At 49.0% G+C, this 21,019-nt stretch overlaps 1 protein-coding gene and 1 pseudogene across 1 annotated transcript; one reads left to right on the forward strand and one right to left on the reverse strand.

The window, feature by feature from the left end:
* Nucleotides 1–6,115: 6,115 nt before the first annotated feature.
* On the forward strand, nucleotides 6,116–16,968 carry LOC107499650 (solute carrier family 22 member 13). Its single transcript, XM_016124061.2, has 10 exons — nucleotides 6,116–7,161; nucleotides 12,305–12,408; nucleotides 12,618–12,772; nucleotides 13,011–13,179; nucleotides 13,389–13,509; nucleotides 13,598–13,692; nucleotides 13,931–14,145; nucleotides 14,347–14,455; nucleotides 15,277–15,492; nucleotides 15,694–16,968. Exons 1-10 carry the CDS (start codon nucleotides 6,784–6,786, stop codon nucleotides 15,785–15,787), a joined length of 1,656 nt encoding a protein of 551 aa, XP_015979547.1. The 5' UTR covers nucleotides 6,116–6,783; the 3' UTR covers nucleotides 15,788–16,968.
* LOC118601866 lies at nucleotides 15,124–15,242 on the reverse strand (annotated as a pseudogene).
* Nucleotides 16,969–21,019: the final 4,051 nt, after the last annotated feature.

Raw genomic sequence — 21,019 nt, forward strand, 5'->3', positions numbered from 1 at the left:
TACCTAAGTATTTCCTTGCTTGAGAACTAATGTAAATGATATTTTTTTTTAATTTCAAATTCTACTTGTTCATTATTGGCATATAGTGATTGGCTTTTGTATATTAACCTTATATCCTACAACCTAGCTATAATTACTTATTAGTTCCAGGAGTATTTTTCCTGATTCTTTTGGGTGTTTTACATAGTTGTGCCATCTGTAAATAAACATGGGGGTTTTTTTCTTCTCTCTATATATACACCTTTTATTTCCTTTTATTATTTCATTATCCAGGATGTCCAGTGTAATGTTAAAAAAACAACAGTGAGAGAGGATATCCTGGCCTTGTTCCTATCTTTAGTGGAAAAACTAGTTTCTCATTAAGTATAATGGTAGCTATAGGCTTTTGTAAATATTTTTTACCAAGTTGAGGAGGTCACACTCTATTCTAAATTTGCTGAGAGTTTTTATCATGAATGGGTGTCGGATTTTGTCAAGTGCTCTTTCTCCATATATTGATATGGTCCTGTGATTTTTCTTTCTTAGCCTGTGGATGTGATGTATTGTATTAATTGATTTTCAGATGATAAACCAGCTTTGCATAGCTGGGACAAATTCCACTTGGTCATGGTATGTAGTTCTTTTTATACACTGTTGGATTTGATTTGCTAATATTTTGTTAAGGAATTCTGCATCTTTGTTCATGAGAGAGACTGCTTTCTGGTTTTCTTTCTATGTAATGTCTTTGTCTGGTTTTGGTTTTAGGGTAATGCTGGCCTTATAGAATGAGTTAGGAAGTATTTCCTCTGCTTCAGTCTTCTGGATTGAAGATAAAATCACACACGCAGGCACACACCCACGCAGACACATTCATTGCTTTTTGATTACCGATATATACAGTATATGAGACAGCAATGATACTAAGAACAAGAGGAAATAATTAAGGTTATTTTGTTACTATACAGTACTAGCACTACCCGTGAAGTGGTTTAGTGTTGTTTGAAAATGGACTTGGGTTAGATGTAAATGTATTTTGCAAACACCAGAGCAACAACTAAAAAAAATCATAAGAAAAGGTAGAACTGATATGCTAAGGAAGGAGAGAGTGGAAACATAAAATTCTCTAAACCACAAAAGGCAGAAAAAGAATAGAAGACAAAAATGGAGGCAAAGAACAAATGAACAGAAAACAGTAACAAATATGGTAGATGTTAATCCAACTATATTAACGGTTGCTTTAAATGTTAATGGCCTAAAATACAAGTAAAAGAGAAGAGATTGTCAGAGTAGGTCAAAAAACAAGACCCAACATATGTTGTCTACAAGAAACCTAAAAAAAATATTTAGATATAAAGAAATATAGGTTAAAAGTAAATGATTGGAGAAACATATATGATGCTAACACTAACCAAAAGAAAGTGGAAGTAGCAATATTAATTTCAGACAGAGTAGACTTCAGCAAGAAATATTACAAGGGCATTATATAATGATAAAGGAGTCAGTGCTCCAAGAAGAAAGCAATTCTTGATGTGTATTTGCCTAAAAACAGTATCAAAATACAGGAGGCAAAAACTGATGGAAGTGTAAAGAGAAAGAGAGATGAATCGATTATAGTCGGAGACTTCAATATTCCTTTATCAGAAATGGACAGATCCAGCAGGCAGAAAATCAGTAAAGACATAGCTAAACTCCTCAGCACAATCAATCTGCTGGATTTAATGGACATCAGTAGATTACGCCATCCAACAACAGCAGAAAACGCACTTTCCTCAAGCTCACATGGGACATTCACTAAAACAGACTACATTCTGGGCCATAAAACACATTTAATAAATTTAAAAGAAACCATACGATGTCTGCTCTCAGACAACAATGGAATTAAACTAGAAATCAACATGAAGATAGCTAGGAAATCTCAGAATACTTAGAGATTAAAGAAAACACTTCTAAACATATTGGTCCGAAAAGAAATCCTGAGACATTTAAAAATATTTTGAACAAAATGAAAATGAAAATACAACTTACCAAACTTTGTGAGATACAGCAAAAGCAGTGCTTACAGGGAAATTTATAGCATTGAATGTATACATAGAAAAGAAGATCTAAAATGAGTAGGTAACCTAAGCTCCTACCTTAGGAAACTAGAAGAAGACTGATTTAAAGACAAAAGAAGCAAAAGAAAATTAGAGCAGAAATCAGTAAAATTAGGAACAGTAGAGAAAATCAACAAAACCAAAAGATTGTTCCTTGAAAAGATCAATAAAATCAACAAGCCTCTAGCTAGACTAAGAAGAAAAAAAAGACAAAAATTACATCAGAAATGAAAAAAGGAACATCATTATGGGTTCCATGGACATTAAAAGGTTAATAAAGGAATACTATAAACAACTCTATGCCCACAGATTTGATAACTCAAATGAAATGGCCCCATTCCTTAACAGGCAAGGCAAAACTCACACGAGAAGAAATAATCTGAATAGCCACCATATAAGCTAAAAAAAAATTGTATCAATAACTAATAACTTTCCAAAAGAGAAAGCACCGGGTACAGATGGATTCACAAATTCTACCAAACATTTGAGAAAGTATGCCAACTCTCTACAATCTAATACAGCATTGCTGTTATTATTTTGAATAAAGTGTTATCTGTTCGGTCAACCTAGAAATGGAAAAACAAAAGTTTTTCTTTTACCTTCACTATTTTTCCTCTGATGCTCTCCCATCCTTTGTTTTATGTAGTTTCTGACTCATCATTTTCCTTCTTCCTGAAGAACTTTGAATATTCCTTGGAAGGCAAGTCTACTGGTAACAAATTCCCTCAATTTTTCTTTGTCCAAGAACATCTTTTATTTCTCCTTCATCTTTCAAAGGATAATTTTACAGGATATAGAATTCCAGGTCGATGAGTTTTTTCCTCTCAACGTGAAACATTTCATTTCAGTCTCTTCTTGCTTGCATGGTTTCTGAGGAGAAGTTGATACAGTTCTTAGGTTTGCTCTTATAGATAGGGTGGGCTTTACTACTTTTTCGTGGTTTCGTTCTTCATCTCTGATGCTATGCAGTTTGAGTCTGACATCCGAGGTGCAGTGTGTCGGGCATTTATCCTGCTTGGTGTTCTCTGCGCTTCCTGCGCTTGCGCGTTGGTGTCCGACGTGACCGAGGGAATTCTCGGTCATCATGGCCGCAAACATTTCTTCTATACCTATCTTTGTTCTCTTTCTGGGATCCCCGTTGTGCCTCTGTGCACTTTTCATACTTGTCCCATAGTTCTTGGATAGTCTCTGACGATGTGTTTGTTTCATCTTTTTTCGCTCTGCTTTTCCGTTTGCAAAGTTCTTATCGACATATCTCGAAGCTCAGAGATGTTTTTCCTCAGCTTTGTCCAGTCTGCTGATGAGCCCATCAAAGGCATTCTTCATTTTTATTGCGCTGGTTTTCATCTCTAGCATGTTTTTCTTAGAATTTACATCTCTCTGCTTACATTACCCATCTGCATCTGCACGTTCTCCACTTTTTTTCATTGAGATCCCTTAGCATATTCCAAGTTTTGTTTTGTTTTGTTTTAATTCCCAATCTCATAATTCCAACATCTTTGTCATATCTGAGTCTGGCTCTGCTACCTGCCATGGCTCTTCAAACTGTGTTTTTGACTTTTAGCATGACTCGTAATTTTTTGTTGAAAACCAAACATGATGCACTGGGTAAAAAGAATTCCAGTAAAGAGGCTTTTCGTGATATGATGGTAAGGTGTGGGAATGGGGAAGCCTTCTGTAGTCCTATGATGAGACTCAGATTTGAGTGGACCTCTGAATTTCACAACTGCTTCTTGGTCTCCCCCACCCCCTGAAGTAGGGCAGGATGGCTAGAGAGGGTAGAATTGGGTACTTACTTCCCTTATTCCAGGTCAGTTAGGGCCAGCAGGGTTAGTCTCTGTTGAGATAGTTTCTTTTAAGGGCAAGCATTGTTTTAAAAGAAGAAAATGTTCTCAGTACGTTTCAAAATGTTTACTTTTTTAATGCCCTTGGAAACAACAGGATTTTTCTCTGATACTCACTGTGAGAATCTGGTAGAGATCCTGGAGGTAAAACTGAAAAGTGTGGGGACCAAACCCCACTTTGAAGATTTTGGCTTTCAGCCTTATGTACAATGAGCCCTCAGCAATTTGTCAGCTATAGTTCAGGTTTTCCTAGACTGTTACTAGTTCCTGTGCAAGTTTCTGTTTGTGGGGTTTTGTTTTAGTAAGTTATACTTCTATATACTTCTATATACTGTATCCTTTACCTTCTGTATACAGGTAAATACAGAGAAGTATAACCTACTAAAGGTAAACTGAGGTCAGTTTACCCTGACCTCACTTCTCTGACAAATATAAGAAGAGTTGATTTTTCAGTTCAACTTTGTATATGTTAGGATGGAGAGAGAGATTTCAAGCTCCTTACTTATTGGACCAGAATCCAAAAGTCCTAACCCAGTTTTTATTTACTAGACTTATTCTCAAGCCTTGGAGAGATTTAACACCATCTAATGAATGAATCCGTATGAGCAATGTTTGTGGAATATTTCCCCAGCCCCCACCACACACCCCAACACTACCCCCTGCTCCGTGGACAGACGATTGGCAGTGAACACTTGTTTTAAAGAATCTGTCGTCTCGGCTTAAACAGTTCTAGTGGTTCGAGAATTCTCGCCACACCCTCCCTGGTCTTAGTCGTGCCATTGAGGAGGGCAGGCGCATGGAGAGGAAGAGGGTGGAGACCTAAGCCAGGGGCTCTCCCTGGAGAACCAAAGGCAACCCCAAGCCTATCCCGCAGTCTTCCCGAAGATGGTGGGGCGGCCAGACTGGTCGGGGGAGTCAGAGACCGGCATGCCTGCTGGCGTCAGGCCTCCCAAGTGAGCCCACAGTACAGACAGAGGTCCCTGGGGCTACCATGATCCTGCGAGGACTTCCTCAAAGAGAGCCGAGGCGTGCCTCGAGGAGCTCTGCGGCAGCTTTCACAGACTGGTTGGGATGTGGGGATAGGGTTCAGAGTAGAAATAAACTAACCCAAAAAATTAGAATTTGGGGAATATAGAAGTCAAGGGAAGCCAGTGGTATCCAGCACCTCTGGGCCAAGATTTTGAGGTCATAGTTCCAACTATGGGAGATATTTTGTTATGCCTCGCTCATCTGTCAGGAGTCTCCTCGTCATCTGTCTTTATTTTAGAATCACTCCCCAAGAAATAGAAGAATCCTTAGGGACCATGTAGATCAAGCTTGCCCTTTACACAGATGGAGAAATCGAGGCCCAGGGGGTAGAAGGGACAGAGGATTGGAGGGAGTGAATGTGTAGCAGAGCCCAAGCCGCCTTCCTCCTCGCTCTAGCTCCCTCGTCTACTTAAACCAAAAGCAGTAAAACTCTTTTCCCTGAGTGGCATGAGGAAGTGGTGAGCAGTGAGGACAGGCTCAGGCCTTCCGCTTGGCCCCTGTGGGAACTCCTAACTACGCGAGGGCAACTGGTAGCGTCCGTTTTCTTGGAAAATTAATCGAGGCGATGCTGGGGACAAGAACGTGGAAGGAAGAAGCTAGGTGAAGAAGAAACATTAGAGCTGGGGACACTGGTGGGCCCGGTGGGAGTTTGAGATGGGCAGCAGTGAGGAAGGTGCTCTTACGCAGCACCGTAGACCCTGGCCTCTGCCCTTCGCTGCTGGCCCTGCCCTGGCCTGGTCCACATGCTGGCTGCCAGACGGGCGGCCAGCGGCTCTGCCGTTTTCACAGTCGGATAGGCACAGGCACACTGTATCCAGAAGTCCCCTGAGCAACCTTGCCTCCTTGTGCTCCCTTCACCATCTCTTAAAACATGAAAAGGCTTTCCAGTGGACAAACAAAGGTGAATGTGCACGCATACACGTGTACTTTCCCCCGATCCTCTCTTTATCATTCCTCACCTCCCGTGACTGAACGGGACACCTTCCAAGCCCTAGGCCTACATCCAGTAAGACTCCCCCAGGAAAATAAGGATGGGGGCCTTTGGGAGATTTCCTCTTTGACTTGCCTGCCTTTTTGGTAGTCCCCGGTCTTTTAAGAATCCCAGTTCCATCAAGGCCAGGAGTTGCCACCCACTGGGCTTCCACAGCTGGGGCCATTGTAGTGGGAGACTTGGTTCTGTGTTTCTGTGATCACTGAGAATGCTTAGGGTCCCCAGGGCTGCTCTGGGGCAGCCTGGATTTGTTTTTATCAGGGGATCGTGTGAATGAATGGTCTATTCTTTGACTAGAAGACAGAATGCAACTCTTGGCTCTTCTGTGATTGCTCTGCATTCTTGAAGTATCTTTGGTGCTGAAAATGAAAGACATATATGCCCTTAGTGGATCTCCTCGCTTTCATGCTGCCCTGGGATTGACTGACACTGCAGATGACCCTGGTACCAGAGACTCACATGACAAAGATAAGATTATCAGGGTCAAGAGGCTTGATTGTCCTGGTAACAGAATTAATAAATATACAGGCTGGGTCCTTGCTGCCCTCTTGACTTATCCTCCACTTTCTAATGTGGGCTAGTCCCTAGAAAGCACCTTTGTGTCCCTCTGAGTGTTATGACTACTCTCAGAATTGGAGTTCTAGTGTGATAAAAGGGCCATGAGCTGGATGCGAATCGTTCGGGACATTCCGATTGGTTTGGGATGGGAGAGTGTGAAGGTGGAACTTGGCAAGGCTGGATTAAACATTAATGCAGCAGTTATCACCGCATAAAGGAGCAAGCAACCCTTGACCAAGCTGCAGAGCTCTTTGGTGGCCCCAGGGTGAGGACGCGGTGACTGGTAGACATGGTTCAATTTTCTGAGGTCCTGGCTGAAGTAGGTGACTTCGGTCGCTTCCAGATACAGCTGTTGCTACTGGCGGCTGTTCCCACCCTCCTGAGCTCCCACTCCATCTTTGGCCACATCTTCATGGTCCTGGATGAGGCCCATCACTGTTCAGTTGCCTGGGTCAAGAACCACACTTTCAACTTCAGTGCTGCTGAGCAGCTGCTCCTGAGCGTGCCTCTGGATGCTGCAGGCAACCCCGAGTCTTGCCTCATGTTCCGGCCACCCCCCGACAATGCCAGCCTGGAGGACATCCTCAGCCACCGCTTCAATGAGACACAGCCTTGCGAGGCGGGCTGGGAGTATCCTGAAGACAGGCCCCCATCCCTAGTGAATGAGGTGGGCTGCCCCTTTGCCGGTCTGTGTCCCGTGTCGGGTCTGCCCGTTCCTCTGCCTGGCCTTCTTCCCTCATTCGCCGGTGTTCCTGTGCCACTATCCTTGAATGAGTCACATTGATTTGCCCGTTTTGCTTGCTTATTGCCAATCGCCCTGTTTTTCTCTTTGCCCTCTGCCTCAATACCTGTCTACATCTCTATCCATTTTCTCTGGTCTATCCGCCCATCCATCCATTCATCTTTCCCTAGCCTTTTGTCTGTCCTTCTGCCTTTGGGCCCAGTGCCTGCCTTTGTTCCTGTCTCCTGTTATTCTTTCTTTACACCTTTCTCTCTCTTCCACATCCCATCTATCTGTCCATTTGCCTTTGTCTTTTAGTCTGCCTCTACATGTCTGCCCCGCTTAGACAGTCCTGTGTTTTCCTAACACACTTATGTTATCTCATTCCCTGTCTATTTGTCTGCCTTTCTCTTGGCGTGACCTGCCTATCTCTATCTCGATCTCCACCCGCCTGCCTCTGGGATCCCGGAGGACACCTGTGACTCTAGGACTTGTCCTATTAGAAGATAGCTGAATGTTGGTTCCTGCTAAGTTCACTCTCTTGGAGGAACGCAGACAGAAATGGACAGATTCCCCTCCTAGCAGCCTCAGAGCAAGAAGAGCCCTGGGAGAGCATCAGTGTCTACTCTGTTGCTCCCCAGATGGTAGGGTGAGGCTCGGAGTGGGGAGAGGACGTGGCCAGGGTAACCATGGAGCTGGGAGTCCCCTGCAGGCTCCCGCTGCCCAGTTCCCTGCAGGAGCAGGAAGGGGCACACACAGCCCTGAAACCTGAATGGAGGGTGTTATTGGGAGGATCTGTGCAGCTCTTATGTTTGCGGTGGCAAACCTAGAGTCCAGAGATTAAACACTCATTGCCCCGCCCCAATGGGTACAAAAAGCCTTTCTTAGAAGTTCTCAGAGGACAATGTTTTAACCAAAGGCAAACTTTCACTTTTTAATATATTACCATAAACCTGCCCCTAGAACCCTGGCAGCCTGACAATATGTCCTGCCTGTCTTCCTCCTGTTCCTCCGCCCCATTCTATGGCACAGGGGGAGAAGGTAGCCCGTGAGCTCTCCAGCCTATGGATCTAGCCCAGCCTAGCCCAGCCTGACACTCATTGGCCTCTCCTTCCTCATTCCCCCAGCATCATTCCCATAGTAGGTTCTGGCTTTCACCAGTCCTCAGATGCTGTCGGTGTGCCGACCTCTGCATATCCGTGTGAACTCTCTGGCCAAATAGCACCATCTTTAAAGCCCAGGCAAACTTCCAGATTGTTTAGAGCCAATGCTAGCCCTTGTTGCCCTTGTTGCCCTTGTTTACAGCCTGTGCCGCACTGTTCGTGGGATTTTATGCCACCAAAACCCCAAATATTAACTGTACAGGGAAGAGTCAGAGGAAAGAGACACTCTGCTCCCCTTTTCTGAGGATCCCTGATGGCCAGGGTCTGATCTGGGCTCCCTGTTGTTGGATAAAGGTCTGGGTGGGCTCTGAGGCTAGAATTCACTTCCTCCCAAAGGAATTGGTATGTTATCTGGGTACCAGGGTACCAGGAGAATGTTGACAGAGGAGAGGAAGAGGTCTTTGCAGACAGAGCACAACAAAAGAAAGGCCTGGCAGTAGGACGCAGGCGACCTGTTTGGGGAGCAGCAAGAAGTCGGTGTGCCTGGAATGGGGGCGGGCAGGGGCGGGAGGCGAGCGGGACGTTCTGAAGGCTGTGGGGCCTCTCTCCTTATTCTCAGGCATCATCCTGTGTGCCGGAGGTGGAGCTGGGGCTTAGATCACTTGCCCTTCCCTGACATGCTCCCTTCCACCCTCACCATGCCAAGGGCTGTGACTTCCAAGGGAATATAAAGCTTTGTGCTTTGTGCCCTGCACCCCATGAGACCCCAAGCTCAGTTCCAGGGTGGAGCTACGTTGGCGTGAGATCTCCTACTTCTGTTTTTCATCTAGGAGGAAGGGCTGTGACATACTGACCCAGAGGACCCTCTCTGAGCTGCCACCCCAAGTCCCCTTATTAGAACCAGCAGCTTCATATTCAAAATGAAATACAAACAATCCTAACTGGAGAAGAAAAGAGCACATGTCCTTATAGGCTCTTAAAGAACAGCGCTCATTTGTCCCTGTCCTCTCACCTGTCCCACATTTCCTGGGCGCCCATCTTTGGTAAAAGAAAACATGAGCCTCTGAATGGGGAGGGAAATAGACTATCACGGAATAGCTACAACAGTGTGGTCTGTCCTGTGACTAAGGAAGGGGCAGGGAGGGGAGGGGAGGGGAGGCAGAGAGAACAGCCAGGTCTAGGTTATGGAAGCATGAAAATGCCTGGCCTGTTTGAGGAAGACTGACCTACAAGAAAGGCTGGGAAATAGGCAAGAGCCAATTGTCGAAGGGTCTTAGCTACAGTGCTGAGGAATATGGGTTTTCTCCTAGAGACCAAAGGAAGCCCCTGAAGGTTTTGGAAAAGGGAGGAAGATGTGATGGGGTGTGCTCCAAGAAGTGAGGGCAGGATTCTGTGGGCCACCGTGGCAGGCCCCCGGCAGAACCATCTGCTGTGGGCGTTAGGGTGGGAGAGGTTCAAGATTGGCATTACAAGTTGGAGCCTTCTACACATCTGTTCCTTCTGCAACACGATACCACCACAGGAGCTTGGGTAGGTCTTGGCACCTCCCCAAGACGCAATCTCTGCTCCTGCACAGTGGGAACGATAAGTCTTCATGGGGTTAGAATGGTGATTTAATGAGATGAGGGGTATGTAAAGGACAGGAAGGTGGTGAATACTGGCCGCTGTGCAGGGATGCCAGCGTTGGAAGTGTCCCGTGGCTTGTCACCCATCCCTTAAGATCACCGCAGCCCCCTTGTGTTTGAGACATCTTCGTGATGAGCTGTGAGTTTCATGAACACGGGCCAGTGCACCCTCGGCCGAACTTCCTGTGTGACTGCCACTGTACTAAGCATGTTACATGCACTGATTTCTTTCATGCTATCGGGTGATAGTATGTATTCTATCCCCATTTTAGACATGGGAAACACAAAACACCAACAGATCGGCTAACATGCTCAAAGCATCCCCAGAGTTCCTCAATTCTAGCTCCAGAGGCCGAGAACAGCAGGCTTTTGTTTATCATTACTTATTTTACGTAGTGTCTAAGCAAAAGGCGATGCGCGGCAGCCAAACCAGAATCAACCCAATAAAATTGGGTGGAGCAAGTTTATGTCTTCTGTACTGCCCTGCTTCGTTCCGATTGTGTTCATTGCTGGACACATACTGGAAGTTCTTAAAAACGCACAGTTGTCCTTGAGAACAGAAGCACGGGCACCTGGTGTCTTCTGTCTTGATTAATTTCTTGCTAAAGGTTGCTCCACTGATAACAATTGCCTGGTTGGTTTACTGTAGGTATTAGTTGTTTCCTTCACTCGTTCAGCAAATCATTTCTTAGATCTCACTCAGTTTCAATCTTTGTCTAGGGGGCAGTGGAAATGTCTGAACAACCCTGACCTAGAATTAGCTGCTTAACCTCTCCTTCCTCAGAGGAAAATAATAATATGCCAATGATTGTTGTCAGAATTATGTGAGCTAATGCATGTAGAGCATTAGGCATAGTGCCCTACACAGGGTGAGCACCCATAAGGCATTAGTAGCCATTGTCGTGAAGCTGTCCCTCTGAGCTCTAGAGGATAGCTCATGTGTCATGTTCCCTAACAAACCTTTGTGTATGGCCTTGAGCTGTGTGCAAGGGCCCCAGAGCTCCCTGAGGGGCCCCCATACCAGTGGGCTTAGGGCTGAGTCACATGTAGTAGATGAGTGCGTACCAGTTGTAGACGTGGGTACAGAGGTCTGTGGATGTGCATTATTTTTTTTCTCCCTGTGGCTTCCGGTTCTCTCTGTGCGTCTCCAGGCGTGTTGCCTGCGCCACCTCTGCATGCACCTGCGTGCGCATGCGTGCGCCACCTCTGCATGCACCTGTGTGTGCGTCCCTCTGCCCTAGTCTCCCTCGCGGGGTGCGTGAGAGCTTCTTAGCGTTCTGGTTGCCTGTGAATGATGAGGGTCGCAGGAGGATGTTACAGCTAGATGGGGACATGTGGAAGGCCTAAGTGGGTCACAGGGATGCCCTGGCTGTGACGTAGAGGCCCCCCCACCCCCGCCCCGTGTCGAGAAGCAGCAATCGATAAACTGTGTGTCACAGTTCCCAAACATTGCACCCTCAGTGTGTCGGTGAGTTTCCAAAAGAAATATGTTAACAGCCTTAGGTGTCAAGTAATTTTCGAACCTTCAAACAACTTAGGTATTTATGTCCTAACAACTTAATAGCTGTTTTAAAAAAAGTTATACGCAAACAGAGACTCAAGGACATGGACTATAGACTAGCGGTTACCAGAGGGGAGAGGGAGAGGGAGGGGTGAGGTAGATGGGGTAAAAAGGGGTCAAATATGTGGTGACAGAAAGGAATTTAACTATGGGAGGTGAACACACAGTGTAAATATATATACGCCTTACTGTTAAAGTGTACCGCTGAAACTTACTGGATTTCGTTAACCAATGTCACCATAAAAATACCAACATACATACATAGAATTTTAAAAAGTATAATTTTTTAAAAAAGTAATACACAAACATTAAAAGCATAAATTGAAAGGACACTTTTTTCCCATTGTTAAATAAATACAATTACTTACTAATAGGACATATCTGTCTAACGGGAACTGCACAACTTTCCGATCCTCGTACACCGATACCCGCATTTTCTGGTCCTCATTAATTCACTCGTGGTGCTTGCCTTTTCTTATTGCAACTGCCAAAAACACAACTTCACATAGACGTGACATCACTGAAAGGAACATAGCGTAATCTCATGTCAAACTGCACTATCCTGAGCTAGTAGTTCCCGTGATACGAGACAGGTGTTAAGTATTGCTGTGTTCTCCCTAAACACTTTAAACATCATTCTGCGTGTACCTCCTGAGTCCACTCTGGTTCCCTGGGGTGCCTTGGCACACAGCTTGGGAACTGTGGGCATCTGCCCTGAGAAGTTGGTAGTGGGTGGGCCGGATTATAAAAACCTTGCCCTCAGCGGCCCCTACACTCACATCTGCCTGTGTCTGCCTCAGTTCAACCTGGTTTGTGACCGGAAGCAGCTGAAGGAGACCGCACAGTCGGTGTACATGGCGGGGCTCCTCGCTGGCGCTCTCATCTTTGGGCCCCTCTGTGACCGGTAAGAACCTTGGCCAGCCCATCCCTGCCCTAGCATGCTCTTAGGCTTCTGGCACAGGGCCAGGCGTCCCCGCTGCTTCTCAAAGTGGTGTCCCTCCAACGGGTCTCACGTGGTGTGGCCACGTGTCCCTCCTCACAGAGAGCCCAGGGCAGGGCTGGGTCTCCCTTGCCTCCTTCGCCTCAGAGAGCCTTCTCTCCTTCTTACTCCAGGATTGGCCGCAAGGCCGCTCTCCTGTTGCAGTTGCTCATCTCTGCCGTCGTAGGCCTGTCCACTGCCTTCGTGACCAAATTTGAGCTGTACATGTTCCTGCGCTTTGTTGTGGCTACTGCCACCTCTGGACTTTCCTTCAGCATTATTACCCTACGTGGGTATCTGAGCCCTGAAGCCTTCAGCCATAGGTTGAGGCCATGGCGTCTGGCCACATTCCCCAGACTGACTGGGAGGGTGGGGGGCGGGGGCGGGTGCTTGTCAGGCATCCTCTTCTGAAGCCATCCCTGCACTTCCTGAGCTGGGACTGAGGCCCCAACTTTGCCAGGGTGGTGTCTAGGGAGACAGGGAGTGAGAAGGTGGGATCTGGCTCAGTCTCAGCCTCTCCGTTGCAGTTGCAGAGTGGGTGGGACCCTCGCGGAGGACCCAGGTCTTGGTCGGAATCCAGTGCTTCTTCTCCCTTGGAGAGTTGGTGCTGGTCTGTCTGGCCTATGGCCTCCGTAACTGGAGGCACCTCCAGATTGCCAGTTCAGCGCCTTTCTGGCTGCTCTTCTTCTACTTCTGGTGAGGAGACCCTCCCCGGGAGCTGCCTAGGGCGCAGCACATGCGCGCACCTTGGGGGTCACTCGGAGTCTGCTTCACAGGGAGGGAGCCTGCAGGGGTGTGGGGTTCAGCATGCACTGAAACAGCCACAAAGCCTGGGGTGTGGGAGGTGGGCGGTTAGGGGGTTCTAGAACCCCACGCCCAAGCCGACAGCCATTCTTGACCTACAGGGTTCTGCCAGAATCTGCACGGTGGCTCCTGATCAGGGGGAGAGTTGAAGAGGCCAAACAATTGCTCCAGAAGGCAGCCTCGGTGAACAGGCGGAAACTGTCCCCAGAGCTCCTGAACCAGGTACTCCCAGCAGGCAGCCCCACCCTGCCCCCAGATCTCACACACACAGGCCTTTCTGCAGGCGCCTCACTTGGCATTTTTCTCTCAGCTGACTTCAGAGAAGGCAGGCCCCTCAGGGAACATTCTGGATCTAGTTAGACACCCCAAGCTCCAGAAACTGACGCTGATTCTCTTCTTAGTCTGGTGAGTGCCCTGGGACCCATGCTTCTCCCTGAGGCATGAGCCAAGGGCCACTTTGCTGCCGTGTGTCGATGGCATGCAGGAAGGTGGCTTTCTGGCTGGGATGGGCTGTGTGGGAATGACGGGAACTCTCCCTGGCTGTGCTAGTGTCTCCTGGTGTGACTTCTGGCCAAGGCGGGCTCTCTGAGTGCGATGGTGTCTCATCACCTAGCAGTGACAAGGACTCTTGGATACTTTGTAGGTTTGCGGACAGTCTGGGGTTCTACGGCCTGAGCTTCCAAGTGGAGGACTTTGGCCTGAACGTCTACCTGACGCAGCTAATCTTTGGAGCAGTCGAGGTGCCTGGCCGCCTCCTCAGCCTCTTCATGATGCAGTGGTTTGGCCGCAGGTGGAGCCAGTCGGGGACTCTGGTTCTGGGGGGCCTCATGTGTATCCTCATCATCTTCATCCCAGCAGGTACCAAGGCTGACTCTCCCCTGACCACTCCCACCCTCATTCATCTGTGGCCAGAGGCCCACTGCTCCCCTTTTTGGGCTGAGGGCATCCCTGTGGTTCAGTTACAGATGGGGTGAGGAGTTGGATTGGGCAGGGCAAGGAGCAGGGCTCAGGCGATGGGTCTGTCTACCCTTCACGCTGCTGACCAGCATCTCTCACCAGATATGCCCATGGTGGTCACTGTGTTGGCTGTGATAGGGAAGTTTGCCACTACTTCCGGATTTACCATCTCCTACGTGTACTCTGCTGAGCTCTTCCCCACTGTCCTCAGGTAAGGGCTGTGGAGCAACTCCTGCTCCTCTGCTCCTGAGGCCGTTATTTTGACGATCCTTCCTCTGCCTTCATTGCCATTTCAAGAATTGCTTACGAGGCTGGCTCTAGGATGACCGTGCTGGGTGGGGTCCAGAAGAATGAGAAATCTAGTCCAAGCTCCCAGGTTATCCCCACACTGGTGGAGGACAGATAGAGAAGCTGGCCATGCTGTGGCCTTGTCAGGACTAGTATATGGAGTAAGTCTAAGAATGAACGACCCAGAAGAAGGAACGGTCGGGTGGTCACGGCGGGTGGGCGGGTGGTCGGGAGTGCAACCTTTGACCCGACGCTTAGTAGGTGGAGCACTCGTGTAATAGGCAGACCGAGAGGCCGGAAGGTTGGAGAAACATGGCACGCAGTCAGACTACGAGAAGTTCACTGTGCAGGGGAAAGGATGGGTAGGTTCGATGAGCCTGGAGGCCCTGCAGGCCGGTGGGGGCCATCACGAGGGGTCTGGGCTCTCCTGAGGACGTGTGCTACAGTGGCACTGTGGCCCAGAGTTGAGGCCGGGTCTGCTTAGTTTTTCTTTTTCTTTTTTTTAGGCGAGACAACCCTTGGTTGACCTCACAAATTGTAAGGACCTTGTCAGCTTACAATCCCTTATTTTTAAATTTTAATAATTTTTTATGCCTACAGCACCTGGTCTTCCTAGGTGGTCTCCCATCCAAGTACTAACCAGGCCCGACCCTGTTTAGCTTCTGAGCTCAGACAGGATCGGGCTTGTTCAGGGTGGCATGGCTGTAGACCGGGTCTGCTTAGTTTGTACTGGTCTTCCCCCAGGCAGTCGGGCATGGGACTGGTGGCCATCTTCTCGAGGCTCGCGGGCATCCTCACACCCCTGGTGATCCTGCTGAACGAGTACCATAAAGCGCTCCCCATGATCATCATCGGCACCCTCCCCATTGGGGTGGGCTTGCTCTCTGCACTGCTGCCAGAGACACGTGGCCAGCCCCTGAAGGACACCGTCGAGGACCTGGAGCAGGGACCCCACCCCCAGTGAGCTGCCTGCTTTCTCAGAAGCTCAGGGCCCTGGCCTCACATCAGCAGCCGCCACCTCACATATTAATCCATTGTTGCTTAGAGGCTGACATTGGGTGGTAGAGGAGGGCCTCAAGACACTCAGATATCTGGCTTTGGGTTAGATCCCCCCTATTTTGTGGAGGGACCAGTTCATGGTTGGCCTTCTGCTCCCTCCAGGACTTTGACGTCAGAACCCTCAGATAAGGAAACAGAGGCCGCAAGGAAAACATCCAGCCCAGGAAGGACCTCCGTGAGCAGCACGAACTTCTGATTTCATCCCCCTGCGCATGGCTGGGACCAGTGAGCAAGACCAGCTTTGCTGATGGAGGCAACACACCAGGACCTGGCTCAGTGCCAGCCTACACCCAGAGGCACCTGGAACAGGGGCTCCTCCTTTCATCATCTTTCTTATCCCCAGAGCTCCACCCCCAACACCCTCTTCTGGGGAAGGGTCTCCGGGGTTTCTTATTCTCTGATAGTTTTGTGGAAGTGTGGCTCCCACGATCCCCTCAATCTGGGTTCCCCTTTCCTTTAAACCACAGTGAAACCTGTAACAGGGCACCCAGGCAGAGCCCTTCCTAGTGTGTAGAGAACAAGAAGAAACATCTCGAAGTCGCAGACTCCATCCAGGAAGGTGGATGAAAAGGCCGAGGGTAAAGAGAAGGTAGTACTTCCTTCTGCTGGCTGGCCCAGGCCCCTCTGGCTCCGGGGGGGTCCCCACGGGACATCTGATCCTGCCGAGAGAAGACTCTATGTCCCACTGGTATCAAACTCTAGCCTTGCATTCTCTTCGAAGATCCTTCATGCCCCCGCCCCATGCTCAGCGCATGCCTGGCCTATGTGGGTCGGGGACCAGCAGGGAGGAAAGAGGGGAGATGGGTTCCGTCCCTCTCCATGTCCCTCTGCTCCCTTTCCCAGTCTGCTGTTTCTGGCTCCTGCAGGGCCCGTATACGGTGAGGGGAAAGGACGGGGAGGCCTTTTGGTTTAGCTGCCGCTGGTGTAGTTCTTTCTGGGTCCTGCTGGCTAATCGTCAGTCAGTACACTCCAGCAAGCGTCTAAAAGCCAGCCCTTCCGTGGGGCGGCTTCGCGGCTTTCACTAACCTCGGGACCCTCTTCAGCTCCTGCTCCCGGTATTGCTTATCCACGTCGTCCCTCTTACTGCCGGCATACCTTTTGAAATGCCCCCCCAATCATTTCGGAGGTACGTCCTTGCTTCTGGCACCAAAGACATTCCATACTCATCTTGCACTTTCCCTGCTCCAGCCCTGGAATCAACTACTTCTCCCAAAAACCCTGGCTCTTTTGTTTAGAAACCGAGATCTGAGTACTAGGTGTGATCATTGCCATCAATGTGTTATTGCTTTTAGGCCCTCTCAGTGGACAGAGATAGAAAATATATATACACACTATCTATACATCTATATCTATATAAAATTATGAGTTCATAGTCTAAATCTGTTGGTTCTTGTTTCCGTTGACTCTTAGAGTGGCTGGCCTTCTCATGTGTTTCGTAACCTTTGTTTTGAGCTCTTTGCTTGATCTTAATCATCAAGGGTCTCACAGGCTTAATTTGGAGACATTTTCCTTCAGAGCAGGCTTGCTTCTGCTTCTGCCAGTAGCCCAGGGGTGCCCTGACCCAGGACCTCTACATCCCTCCTGAGAGTTTTGGCTCCTAAGAGAGTTTTAAGCTTAACCCCTTACCCCCCTTGCTGCCATTCCAAGGTCAAATCTTTACAGTCAATATGGCTACCTACTCCACCCCTTTAACTATCTGTGGTTTGGCTCTCTGCTGCTATAAGTCACCCTACTATTTCAGTGCCTCAATGGACCAGCCCTGGCTCCCCACCTCCATGGCCAAGGCTTCCAAGTCTCCCACCTCACCTCAGTTCATGGTTTGTATTTGTTTGTTTGTTTGTTTGTTTGTGTTTTGAAGGAATGGTCCCTGGAGACCTCTCCTTTGGCAAGACTGGTAGTGCCTTGGTGTGCATGTAAACGAAGTTTTAGTTGTGGGGAAGGTGCAGGAGAAGCCTCTGAACTTAGTCATGACAATGGCAGCCTAGCGTTTTCTAAAACATGAAAAAACAGGGATGGGTAGGCCAATGAGGGACAAATCATATTCACTAAGAAACTTCAAAAGCAAAGGAGGAAACTACGGAGAACATCAAGGTTGGATTCCAAATCGTTCCAAGCCAGAGAGGCCAACCTCTCGTCAGTGGCTCCCATTCTGGCCTCTGATGTCTGGTGTCAATACACTGAGCTGCTCCCTTCCTTTGAGCAGTGAGTGGATAGCACGCGAAAACAACTTGAAGGGAGAGCTCAAATCCCAGCATCCTTCCAGGAACTCAATCCAGCATGAGGCAGACATGCACCCTTGTTCCCGATCTCTGGAGATGGCATCACGCAGGCCAAGGGCCATGGAAGCCAAACAGGATGACGAAGTTTGCCAATATCCTGAATGTGGTGGTGGAGCGTGGCACATTCCAGCAGAGGCTGGTGGCCCTCACCTTCATCCCCAACATCCTGTCAGCCTTCTTCATATTTGCTGACATCTTCATGTTCACAGCTAGAAGCCTTACTGTAACACCAGCTAGCTGGATACTGGCAGCGGGCCCCAACCTGTCACGCTGACCAGCTTAATCTGACCCTACCCTGAGAACCCAATGGAAGTCGTGCCTCATTTACTTCCCTGTCACCTGGGATCTGGATTCCTATCATCCTATCATCCAATTTGGCCTCAACTACACACAGTCATGCCATGATGGGTGGATCTATCCTGAAAGCAAGAAGTGATCACTGATCAATGTAGTGTGCCTTGTCCTGAGTTGTCTATAGCTATCCCATAGGCCCAGAGATGTGTCCTGACCTTCACTGAACAGGTGGGAAAGCTGAGGCTCAGGGAGGGGAAGCAACTGGCACAAGGTCACTGTGCAGAGGCAAGGCCAGGACAGAAACTTAGGATTTCTGCTGCCCAGCCCTGGCCTCGCCTGTCTTAGCCATGAAGCTAGAGTGGTCTCGGGGGTAGGGGCAAAAGGTAGATGGCAGGGTTTGCTTTCCATCCAGGGAATTGCTTCTGTAGTTGTGACTCTGCCCTCCGAACTCACAGAAGGTGAGGGGTTGGGGAAAGAAGCAGCTTTGATCAGGAACCTCTTACTGTGTTTCTCAGCCTAAGCCGCAGCCTGGGCCCTTCACAGCATAGACCTGCCCAGCCTGAATCTCTAAGCTGGGGCCCAGGATCTGTATCTGCGGAAGGGTCTTCAGCGATGCCAGCCTTGACTCAGCCACCTCTCCACCTACCCAGCCTGTGTCTCTAGTGCCTCTCCCCAGGCCTAATTTCTGGAGTCTGCCAAATGCAGGGCAGGCGGCAGAGATTACAGAGATGAGACATGCTACACACAGTTACCTATCCCTGTCCCAGGCCCCTGCTGCCTAAAGACCCACCCTGGGTGGAGGCCCGTGGCCAATCCCTGCGTATAACCGTATAACCCCCGATTTGACTTGGTGTGGGAGGAACTCCACATGGAAAGAGTGTCAGCCATGCTCCTGGCAGGCCTCCTGATAGCACTGCTCATCTTCTGGTTCATAAGTGACATGTGAGTCTCCCCAAGTTTCGTCTGGTCCCTAGGACGCCCCTGCCTCCTCTTGGGCTTTCAGCGCTGAGGAGTCTCAAGCTAGAGGAGGTGACGGTAGGGGTCCTCGGGAGGCCCATGGACCTGGCCCTGGGTGCCATGGAGTTCCGCGTGCTTGGCCCAGCCTCCCTTCCACTCCCTCAAGCTGGGCCGCCACTCCTCTTTTCTGCTGTTGCTGCTGGCGCTGGTCATCTTCAGCTCCTTGAGATGAGAGTCTTCATCAACAGCTTTAACTTGTACCTCTTCTCTTGCATTGTGGCCGTCCAGGGGCTCGTGGGCTACAGCATTGGCAGCGTAGCTTGAGGTGAGGCGCAAGTGGAGGGGCGGGGCCAAGTGAGGGGCGGGGCCATCGAAGGGCACACCCACTGGGAGACCACAGGACAGAATTGTGGCCCAATAGTGCAGGCAGTGGAGGAAGGAGCCTCCACCCAGGCTGCCTGGAGGTGTGGAGAATCTGTGTGCAGACTGCCCTTCCACCCTCATCCTTCATCCTACCAGCTTCGTACCCCAACACATGCCCATCATACCTCCTCATACCCCCCCCCCACATGGCTTACATTTGTTGAGCCCTGAAGAAGGGCCCAGTGAGCTACTAAGTGCTTTATAAGAACTGCCTCCTCTCGTCCTGGCCACACAATTCTGTAGGCACTATTCTCTTATTCCTTTAGCTGAAGAGGGTACTTGAGTCTCAGGAAGTCAACCAACTTGCTCAGTGTCACACAGCAGGTAAGCGAGCAAGCTGGGGGTTCACCCCTGGCCTGTGTGACATGAAAGCCCCAGGTGCCCCCACACACTCTTTCAGCTTTACAGCTGCCATCTCCCGGTGTGCTTGGGGTTCCCTAGCACCAGGAATCTTTTCCTTTGGGAGCTTGCCAAAGCCCTGCCGGAGGGGTTAGGGTCCTCCACAGAGGCTAGACCGAAATGGCCAAAGCAGTGATACACCAAGGGCAAAGACAAAGACGGTGATTCCTTTACTCACCAGGCGTCGGCCCTGTGTAAGATGTTGTCCCCTGTACCAGGCATCCTCAATGAGAAGCATGTGGTCAGGCGGGAGGTGTACAGAAGGAACTAAAGGCTGTGCACGGGACCGGGAAGCCTCAGGTGTGCCTCGGGGGATCCAGAGGCACTCGACCTGCCTTTGGAGGGCTGTCTCCAGACCTAGGGCAGATCGTGAGCAGAAAGAAGAACCTTTGCACAGTCTAAATTGTCCCAAGCAGGTCTAGGGTGCAGGGGAAGCCCTGGGGAGCCTGAGCTGACCATGATTTTGTCCTCTTGGCCTCTGCACAGCTGCCGAGTGGCTAATGGGTGAGCACCGGGCCGGTGCCACCATGCTGGGACTCTGTTCTTTTTCTCTGAGGGTCCCGTCCCTGCCAGGGCTTTTCCTCCAGCCTGCTCCGCCGGTCGATGCTGTTTCTGGTGGGCGGGGCACCTTTATGTTCCCTCATCTCCTGTATTTGGTGAGCAAAGGGGCACAGGACATGCACAGGGAAAGGTCTGACAAGTTGGAAGTTGGGGGGTGTGTGGAGGATCCCTGAAGGGCTGGAGGGAGTGGCATTTTCCTTGGGAGAAAGTGCATAGAGATGAGATGAGAGAGAGCCAAGGGCAGAGCTCTGTAACCCCAGCATTAACCCCCCTCAGAGAAGACGCTCAAAGAGATGTCAGATAGGTGCTCAGAAAACCAGAAGGCAACGGAGTCCAAAGGTAAGAGTTCAAGGACAAGGGAATGGTCAGGTCTGAAGGCAAAATGTAAAAAAAAAATAAAATAATAAAATAAAAAAAAATAAAATAATAAAATAATATATAAAATAAAATAATAAATAAAATAAAAGAAAATAAAAAAATAAAATAAGAAAAATAAAAAAAGAAAAAGAAAGAAA

Source organism: Rousettus aegyptiacus, unplaced genomic scaffold, assembly GCF_014176215.1.
Source record: "Rousettus aegyptiacus isolate mRouAeg1 unplaced genomic scaffold, mRouAeg1.p scaffold_m13_p_4, whole genome shotgun sequence".
NCBI lineage: Eukaryota > Metazoa > Chordata > Mammalia > Chiroptera > Pteropodidae > Rousettus > Rousettus aegyptiacus.